The sequence below is a fragment of the Brachyhypopomus gauderio genome, unplaced genomic scaffold (assembly GCF_052324685.1).
Source record: "Brachyhypopomus gauderio isolate BG-103 unplaced genomic scaffold, BGAUD_0.2 sc173, whole genome shotgun sequence".
Taxonomy (NCBI): domain Eukaryota; kingdom Metazoa; phylum Chordata; class Actinopteri; order Gymnotiformes; family Hypopomidae; genus Brachyhypopomus; species Brachyhypopomus gauderio.
In genome coordinates, this window is record NW_027506994.1 from 75,001 (window position 1) to 85,000 (window position 10,000).

The window sequence follows — 10,000 nt, forward strand, 5'->3', positions numbered from 1 at the left end:
CAGCTGACAGTCTGACCAGGAAACGGGAAACTCTTCGCCTCATTGCACTCCTTTCCCATAATTCCATTTAGCGGCTTCTGAAATGAAGACCGCGTCGTCCCATTTCCTCGCTGTCTGCTCCAGGCCGATTCCTCAAGTTGCCCTGCATTTACAACCCTGAAAACAATCCTGTAGGGGCACACACCTCCACCTAAAATCTACAAACCTCAGAATTTCAGAACATCTGGGTTCCAGAGGGTTATACTGGGAAGGAGAGTCACCACTAAACTGTGGACCAGACCACACTCCTTGTACCTGATCATAAGTTCTGTAATCTGTTAAGTGTTGGGCTTTAAAACACCAGTACTAAACTCCCCCCTGTAACAGACACTTATTTTTGCGTAAGGAGGCAACCAGCCCAGAGCTGCTCAGCTCACTGATGGCTAGATACGATCGATGGTTTTACTTTGACTCGTGAACAGCATAGCTTCTGACTGCCGGCAATTGGCTGATATTGATCTCTCTCTCTGGGTAGGGTGTCTTTTTTTTTTTTCTTCCACAGTAAGAAGAGAGACAAACTCTTTTGATTTCTTTCTGGAATTCAGCAGGACTTGCGATATGTCCACACTGATACATTGTGCAATACATTTACAATGACAGATGCTGATGCATGTTTGCATTCATTACTGTGTTGACATGTGACGTGGGGCTGATCTCAGGTCAGTCTGATCCTAAGGTGCCTCTTCATTCATAAATTATGGGGCTGACTTGAGGTCTGTGAGGGCTGACTCCAGGCCTGTGTGAGGGCTGACTCCTGGGCTGCTCATTCCTCACTGCTGGGGCATGTGTCAGCAATGACACAGGGTCACGCAAACAGGTCATATCCAGTCCTGGTGTCTCAACTCCACACACACACACACACACACACACACACACACACACACACACACACACACACACACACACACACACACACACACACACACATCATTCACATTAGTAATCTGTGGCTGTTGACAGCTTTATAGAACTTCAGCTCTGCCTTATGGCATAACTGAATTTTATGGGTTGTAATGACTCTCTCTGTGTGTGTGTGTGTGTGTGTGTGTGTGTGTGTGTGTGTGTGTGTGTGTGTGTGCGTGCGTGCGTGCGTGCTCGTCTGTGCTTGGACTAGGCTGGTGATGAATTGTGGGTGTGTGTGTGATGAACTGAACTTTCAGTTTCTTATCAATATAGATTTTAATGGTTTAATTAGCACTAGCAAAGCATTTGACTATTGTCTCTTGACCTTCCCATTAGACTTGACGGAGGCAGTGCCAGAGACACAGAGATTGGACAGCAGTCTGCAAAAAGCTAAAGCCCAGCTGTCAATCAAAACGAGGCGGCACCGCCCCTCCAGGTCCCGCCTCCAAGACAGTCTTAGTTCTACAGAGGGTGACGACAGCCTTGACGGAAAGGTGTGTGCATGTGCGTGTGTGTGTGTGTGTGCGCATGTATGTGCACCCATGTGTTCACTGCACACGTCTGTTTTCAGAGTTGCTGTGTGAGTTGCTATTTGCTGGGAACTGCCTGTCTATGTTGACTGATTGAATGCTCCAGAGTGGCGCCATGCCCAGCTCCTGTTCTGCTGTCCCCGCCTCCCTCTGTTGCTCCTCCCTTTCTCCTGACCTTCAGCTGTCTTCCTCTCCCGCACGGAGGGACCCAGCCTTCACACTGGACCCTTTCCCAGCCAGCCCCGAGAGGCGGGCTCAGGAAGAGGGGGCGGGGAGACACGTGACCAGCACCTCCTCCCAGGAGGCCCTGCTCCCAGCCGCCTCCGGCTTCTCCATCCAGCCCTGCACCAGGTCGGAAAACTCCTCCCCAGCCCACCTCCGACAGGGGGGGCAGCCCCAGCTGCACGAGAGAGACCATTCTCTCCTTCGTCAGAGGGAGCACTCCCAGAGCGAAGGTGACAGCTCTGAATCTTCAGAAGGTTTTTTAACACTCATCTGTTAAGCAATTTCTTCTGTGCTCCGTGAAAAACATTCTATCCCTTTCAGACTAAACACACTTATGCACAAAGTCCACGGCACTGAACGCTTTTAACACTTTTAGATCGTTAGTGAAGAAATCGAATCTGAAAGTTGTCTGCGTTTGCAGAAAGAGACCCAGGTCAGGTGACCCAAAGGCAGCCTTTCAGAAGCCAGGAGCCAAAAGATAATCCAGTGCAGGTCAAATACTGGGAATACAGGGAGATCTGGGTAAACTGTGGAAACCTCAGCCCCAGGTTCAAGATTTAGGAGCGATTCATCATAAAGACACACATGGGGGAGAGATAATACATGTCAGTCAATGACATGACAACTAAACATATAAAGAACAGGTGACAACACAAAGAGGTGGGCGTGGCAGAACAATAGAGGGTGGAGTCATGGGTTTCAGGAACGGAGCGGAGGGCGGAGCGACCTATAGGAGTGTACCTTTTCATGAACACTGAGAAAAAAATCACATTTTTCATATTGTTTTGGCCTGGCATTAAAAGAACAATCCACACACATCAGACACATGTATTGGCTTGTGGCACCCTTGTTTATAACATGCAGTTTTCTTTTATATTTTTACATGTTTGTGTTTGCGTCTTTGGTTTATTGTTTGTTCAGACGACAGCCATGAACTTTGTTGTGATGAGCCGGGCAGCCCCACAGTCCTGCTGGACAAGAAGACCAAGCGGAGTTTCCTCAACCTGGGGTATGTGTGAGACAGGGTGTGTGTGTGGGACAGGGTGTGTGTGTGGGACAGGGTGTGTGTGTGGCATGGTGGGCCCGCTCAGTCTGCACCATTCCTGACCTGGTGCTGTTGTGGGACTCTGTGCAGGGTCACCTTGCGTCGTACGTATGGGAAGGTTCGGAAGGACAGAAGCAACAGACTGTCTACAGGAAATCGGTATGACATGTGACATTGGTATGTGTGTATGACTGAGTGTGTGTGTGTGTGTGATCACTCACCTCTCTTGCCACACATACACAATTTGTATGTGTGTATACATGTGTGTGTGTGTGTGTATGACTGTTCGTGTGTGTGTGTGTGTGTGTGTGTGTGTGTGTGTGTGTGTGTGTGTGTGTGTGTGTCACCTCTCTTGCCCTGCAGAAGCTGAAATGACATCTTGCTGCCTATGCACATTTTACTGTGTATATTCTGACTAGCATCTGGTTGTTTGTGTGTGAATGCATGCATGCATGCATAAATCATACACACACACTATGTGTGCGTGTGTGTATGCGTGCGTGTGTGTGTGTGTATATGTGTGTGCATATCTGTGTGTCTGTGTATGTGTGTGTGTATACGTGTGTGCGGTGTATGTGTATGTCATGTGTGACATGTGTATGTCTGTGTGTATGCATGCGTGTGTATGTGTAAATGTGGGTGTGTGTGTGTGTGTGCACTACAGGGAGACTGAGAAATCAGAGGCATGCTCCTCGCGGACCTCTGGCCCTCCTTTTGTGCCTTTCTCCTGGTTCAGTGACAGACTTCGCTCCTCCAGCTCCCCCAAGGCCTCCAGCCAATCAACAGCCACAATTCTCTCTGAGGTAGGAGGGGACCCTTCCCAAGCCTTCCTCACTCACTTCCTCACTCGGGCCAGTCAATGACATGGTAAACTGGTCAAAGGTCTTTATGTTAAAAAGGTGAACTGCTTGTATCATGCAGATCTAGTATTGATAGTACTGAAATTCTTGCATTTTGCCATCTAAAATAAAACACTTAAAACTGGTTCTTTTAAGATGGAGGAGAGACAGCATACAGAACGCACACATGCTGCAGTGTGCATGGAGGGTGTTCTGGGGGACCCTAATCACCTCTGTTCTCTCCTGTGGAAGGGCTCCGGTCAGGAGGAGGAGTCTGAGCACTCTCTCTGTCACCTGGAAGTTCCCACCAGGCCCAGCAGGCCTGAACGCTCCCCGCCATATTCCAGCCTGGGGGATCCCCTGGAGGAGGAGGTGAGGAAGTAACCAGACCAGACACACTCCAGGAAGCAGCATCCTCCCAGGGGATGTAGATAGGGGGGAGTGGGGCTGTACTCTCAGCTCCACACTGGAGCGGCTTGGCATGGCATCAGAAACACTAATGGCTCAAAGACTCCCAGAATTCACAGAGTCAGGCCTGACACTGAAGTCCATATCGAGTGAAAAGCCAGCCAGCATCCTGTTACACTGTCAGCGTGCCCAGAGTTTCCAATTCGCACCCAGGGTGCACATCAGGAGAGGACAGAGAACAGCCAGCCTGCACTTTGAAAGATGATGCAGGACTGGCGTGGTGTAGTGGAGTGGTTTGAGGATAGTAGATATATAGATATATAGATATATAGATATATAGACAGAGCAAGTAGACATGTGGACAGAGCAGACAGACGTGTGGACAGAGCAGACAGACGTGTGGACAGCAGGATAAATGTGCTCGTTTGTGTTTCACCTGTTTCTTTGCAGGAATGTGAAGGTTCTGGAGGAACAGGACCGGGACTCCTGAAGAAAAAGACCATCCTTCCGTTTTCGGCCAGTGGACGAGAAAAGCAGAACGGAGTCCACAGCAGGAGAGACGGTGGACACAAGGAAGACGGCCAGAAGCTACTGACCACGTGACTGCAGTGCATTGTGGGAGCAGCTGCTGGCTAACAGCAGGGGAAAAACCGCAAAAATAATAATAACGGGACTAACAATATCTAATAATAACTAAAAGGGAGTTGATTTGCTAACTCCTTGGTTTTTCAGATGTAAATACCACAGGTCTTATTATTATGATGCGGATGACTGTACCTCTTCTGTGGGTTTTTTAATATGTTTGATGGTACAATGGCTTAATAAATACTTTTAATAAACTGTAAGTGGAATTTATGTAATTCTTTATACAAACCAGTATACAAAAACATGGTCCTTGGAAGTACTAGTTAAAGTGAATGATCTCTAAACGATATCAGTAAGATCAGTACTGATCTCTGAATGAGATCAGTAAACTACACATCATATAAACTACAAAGGCTAAGTCCCAAATAAGGAGCCATATTATTTTGGGTAGGAAACAGCAAATATGTAGAAACCTGTTCAGGTTTTGTAGTGGTTGATTAAAGAACAACGACTAAATTATAAAAAGATCTAGTCTCTGTTACTCTAATAGAGCAGTGAACTCCGCTCCAGGTCAGTGGATATTGTCACTGATACTGTTCACTGCAGATTTCTTCCCAAACCATCGACAATTCAGTGGCACCAAGACTCCTGCTATAACTCACAAATCAAAAGGTATTGGAGCCAGGAGGCCGAGGTCTCACATCCCACACATACACAAAGACAGGAGCAAACAGAACTTCCTGTTATGATCCACAAGGCTGGACAATGTTAAACTACTGACTTAACTAATATTCCAAACAAATAAATAATCATATAGTCTTAACACTAGACAAGTCTCTTGCTGGGCTAGGGTTAGGAATTGGGTTAATAACACTATGTGTTGATGTATTGACATTTATGTTTGCAGCATTAAACTAAGAAGTGAGCTAGCCAAGTCTTGAGCTATGCTGATTAAATGCTACAACAGACATGGCTTGCTTTGTGGTTCTCACTGCAAGATAGCATTTCAAGGCTTTAACAATTCTGTCTGCTGGAGTCTAATTATACCGAGGTTAGCATTTGATGTGTAATTTTAGAAAGTCGTATTTAACCCTCTTATCATGTTCCAGTCCAAAACTAAACCTTTTCATGTTCCTGGATCTCTGAAATACCCTTACCCATTACAGGTTAATTGAATTACGGTCTAACTGAATTGTTTAATGAAGCGAAAAAAACAAAACAAAACAAAAAACGTCACACAAAAAGTTTAGCAAGAAATCCCATATTTGTGTTAATGATTTAAGTCCTCTAGTGATCTGATGTACGCTGGTAACAGATTTCTGTTTTCCAGTAGCTCATCTAGACTAGGTGCGATCCAAAGCACAGGCTGCAGCCTATTTCTTTGGTGCAGTATTTGCAACCAAAAAACAAACATCTAGATACAGATATTCAAATATGATAGAAATGATGGCTAAAAGCACAATGGTTTTCCCATAATTGCGAAATATTTACTATTTTATTTTATTTTTTTCAAACAACTGTAAATAATCGTAATACAGTCTACAAAATACATTTGTGAGTCGATTGGACGAGTCTAAACCAATCAGCTAGCGTTAAAATGCATCTAACCAATCATAATTAAGTATACTCAGTTTGACCAATCACAAGGCATGTTGTTGTTTTCAAGTACCGAAGGCTTTATGTGAACGCGGAAGCTAGCTAGCTAGCTAAATGAAAGCCATATTCATTGTTAACTAGTCCGTTCACATCACATGTATTAGCTAGAGTCATTAATATTGTTTTTACTCGTTAACTATTTCTATTTCGCAAGAACGGTGTATAGTTTGTTGTCGTTAGCTAGCCACTGTCCATCTCGCTAGTTAGCTGAATTAGCAACGACAAACAACATTAAACAGGACTCCTAGTTGGAGAGGTAGCTGCAGGTTCCAGATTTGAGCTTATATTCCGCAATCTTTTCCAGGTTTGCGGAATGAAGGTGGTTAACCTAAAACAAGCTATTCTTCAAGCGTGGAAGGAGCGCTGGAGCGACTACCAGTGGGCAATCAATATCAAGAAGAACTGTCCCAAAGGCGCGACGTGGGACTACATTAATCTCGCAGGTATGTTATTGAGTATGGCAACACCAGTCACATTTACTGTCGATAGAGAAGCAGAAGAAACGCTTTAATTAGGTGGAATTTGCGCGGCACGCCATAACTATTGTGTTTGTCATTTAGAAGTCAATCTGTTTTGCAGGATTACATATAACGTGTTGAACCTAACTGCTGCATCTGCTTCCCTGCTTTAGATGCTTTGTTGGAACAAGCAATGATTGGACCTTCTCCAAACCCCCTGATTCTCTCATATTTAAAGTATGCCATCAGTTCTCAGGTCAGTGTCTAAAGGAGCTCTGTGTAATCAAACAACTTCAGGCCACTAGTTTAACCAGTTTAATGTTGATATTATTGTATTAATTTCTACTACATTTTGAAATGCTATTTATATTAGGGGCGGTCATGGCCTGGTGGTAGGGAACTGGTGTTGTGATCGGAGGGTCGTGGGTTCAATTCCCAGACCTGAGGTCATGACTGAGGTGCCCTTGAGCAAGGCACCTAACCCCAACTGTTCCCCAGGCGCCGGGCTAGGGCTGCCCACCGCTCTGGGCACGTGTGATCCACAGCCCCCTAGTAATCACTAGTGTGTGTGTGTGTGTGTGTGTGGACTGCACAGATGGGTTAAAAGCAGAGGACAAATTTCGATTGGGGTGTAAAAATCACTATTGACAAAATATGGCACATTTACATTTTGTATATCTTGGTATGAAACGTATACTAGACTGTGTAAATAATTGAAAAGTCATTTTAGCATAGTTGTTCTGTACCTATGGTTGGAGTCATCTGCCCAGTGCCTTTGCCTGACATGCAGCCCCCTATTGTCAAGGACTGTGGAAATTTGGTTGTTTTCCTCAGGCAGTCCTCTTTATAAAACTCACCAAAGTTCCAGCATCATCACCTTGTCGAATGCAGATTATTGACTTTCATTCAGACATCTACAGTCCATGATTGCCTCTCCTTAGCCCATTGCAGTCTTGTTCTTTTCTGTTTAGGTGTCAATAATGGTTTTCTTTTAGCTTTCCTGTATTGAAATCCCATTTCCTTTAGGTGATTTCTTACGGTTCAGTCACATACATTGGCTTCAGCTTCCTCCCATATATGCTTCATCTGTTTAGTTGTACTTTTTCAGTTTTCAAGACAAATGACCTTAGGTTCTTTGTCTTGATGCTTTGAGGTCTTTCTTGGTCTACCAGTATGCTTGGCTTTAACAACCATTCCATGATGTTTGTATTTGGTCCATATCTTGGATACAGCTGACTGTGAAGAGCCCACATCTTTAGCAACCATGCGTGAAGAGTTATATTCTTTAAGAAATTTCAAATTCTCCCTTTTGTTTCAAGAGACATTTCTCTTGTTGGAGTCGTGGGTCTTGCCACTCCACTTCGTCCAGCAGCCCTCCAAGGTGTCATGACTGCAGGTGTTTTTAACTGCAGACTAACGAGCAGATCTAATCTGAGGCAAATGTCCATTTAGGGAAAGGAAATTGACTGGTTGTGTCCTTATTTTCTACCTCCAAATTGAGTGATTCCATATTTTTTCCCTGTGCTTGCTCAATAAAAGTAACATTTACTTTGTTTCCACAATGTTTTTAATTTTCTTTTACTGTTTCTGAAAGCCAACAAGTTGCACTTTGGAATGACCTTATTATTGCATCATGTTTTTGATCTGAGTTTGTTCTACAGAATAAAATGTCTAAATGAGTTGCTCATCCCAGACTGGTGATTCCATACTTTTTGCCAGGGGTTGTAGTAATATTAGTGTGCTGACTCCCTGCACAGAGTAGTTCACATGAACCGACACCCAGCACAGAATAGTTCATACGAACTGACTCCCTGCACAGAGTAGTTCACATGAACTGACACCCAGCACAGAATAGTTCATACGAACTGACTCCCAGCACAGAGCAGCTCGCATGAACTGAACTGACTCCCAGCACAGAGCAGCTCGCATGAACTGAACTGACTCCCAGCACAGAGCAGCTCACATGAACTGAACTGACTCCCAGCACAGAGCAGCTCACATGAACTGAACTGACTCCCAGCACAGAGCAGCTCACATGCTGCACTGCTCTTCTCTCTCCTCTAGATGGTGTCCTACTCCAGTGTTCTCACTGCCATTAGTAAGGTTGGTATTTATCACATTTTTTCTACTATACTATATAGTTGTAGTATAGTGTATAATATTAATGCACGTGTGGTCTCCATGGCTGTAGTTTAGATCCTCTATATTAATGCACATGTGGTCTCTGTGACTGGTGTACATCCTCTGTATAATTGCATGTGTGGTCTCTGTGACTGCAGTTTAAATAATCTGTATTAATGCATGTGTGGTCTCTGTGATTGTGGTTTAGATGCTCTGTATTAATGCACGTGTGCTGTCCATGGCTGTGATTAAGATCCTCTGTATTAATGCATGTGTGGTCTCTGTGGTTTAGACCCGCTGTAGTTCAGTGCTGCCTCTTCAGTCCTGTAACAGTATGTAATTGTATCAGTGTGTTTCTGCCCCTCCCCAGTTTGATGATTTTTCGCGGGAGCTATGTGTCAAATCACTCCTAGACATCATGGACATGTTCTCTCACTCTCTCAGGTATGATGTAGTTTAGGTCACATTTACCACCAGAAAGGTGATGAGCTGTATAGATTCTGGGAGTAGACTGTCATTTAACAGGTGACAAGTGGTGTTCAGTATCATTGTAATGAGAAATCCAACAGATGTAATGGGAAAGTAAAACAGTAAAAGTCAAAATCAGAAGATCAGAATAAAATGCAGCGACATGAAACTCTAGAATAGTTGGTGGATATGGGTGACATTCTGGATAATGCACAACATTTCACAGAAGTAACAGTAGCCAAGTTGACTGAAGACGGTTCAACCAGAGAAGTCACTTACAGACGTTTGTAATGAAAACACACCTGATTGTCACTGAATGTAATAGATTGATACTGAATATTATAAATTGGTAAGAGTGGGTTTTTCCTTTAAGCTGGAACCTTAAATTGAAGATGATGTAGTTCTTTGTCTGTGTTGCACTCTCATCTGGATATCTCACCTGGTACAGCCAGTAACACCAAGGTCATGGGTTTGATTGCCATTTTGATTCTCATAAGCTGCTTAGGAGCCAAGTGCTGTGAATATAAATGTCCTGACCCGCCTATCCTGTCCTGACGCACCTGTCCTGTCTGCTCTGCCCAGCTGTCATGGTAAAGCGGAGGAGTGTATCGGTCTGTGTCGTGCCCTGCTGGGCACGCTGGTGTGGCTTCTGCAGGGCTGTGCCTGGTATTGCGACAGGCTGAGGGAGTCGGGAGGTGCGGCCAGCGGAGAGGCCAGCCTGAG

At 44.7% G+C, this 10,000-nt stretch overlaps 2 protein-coding genes across 6 annotated transcripts in view; both read left to right on the forward strand.

Annotated features, from left to right (window-relative positions):
• samd14 (sterile alpha motif domain containing 14) overlaps positions 1-4,770 on the forward strand; it is a 9,926-nt gene extending 5,156 nt beyond the window's left edge. For all 4 annotated transcript variants that reach the window (XM_076994996.1, XM_076994997.1, XM_076994995.1 and 1 more), the window contains 7 exons: positions 1,279-1,436; positions 1,654-1,927; positions 2,619-2,706; positions 2,833-2,901; positions 3,407-3,545; positions 3,834-3,953; positions 4,440-4,770. In XM_076994996.1, the coding sequence (XP_076851111.1) occupies positions 1,279-1,436; positions 1,654-1,927; positions 2,619-2,706; positions 2,833-2,901; positions 3,407-3,545; positions 3,834-3,953; positions 4,440-4,592 (1,001 nt within the window). In that variant the 3' untranslated portion in view covers positions 4,593-4,770. The remainder of the gene's footprint in view (positions 1-1,278; positions 1,437-1,653; positions 1,928-2,618; positions 2,707-2,832; positions 2,902-3,406; positions 3,546-3,833; positions 3,954-4,439) is intronic.
• A 1,464-nt stretch (positions 4,771-6,234) lies between these two features.
• The window catches only part of med24 (mediator complex subunit 24), a 15,286-nt gene continuing 11,520 nt past the window's right edge, over positions 6,235-10,000 (forward strand). For both annotated transcript variants that reach the window (XM_076994991.1, XM_076994992.1), the window contains exons 1-5: positions 6,235-6,673; positions 6,862-6,944; positions 8,753-8,791; positions 9,180-9,253; positions 9,860-10,000. The exon at positions 9,860-10,000 is cut by the window's right edge and continues 83 nt beyond it. In XM_076994991.1, coding sequence (XP_076851106.1) covers positions 6,544-6,673; positions 6,862-6,944; positions 8,753-8,791; positions 9,180-9,253; positions 9,860-10,000 — 467 coding nt within the window. In that variant the 5' untranslated portion in view covers positions 6,235-6,543. The remainder of the gene's footprint in view (positions 6,674-6,861; positions 6,945-8,752; positions 8,792-9,179; positions 9,254-9,859) is intronic.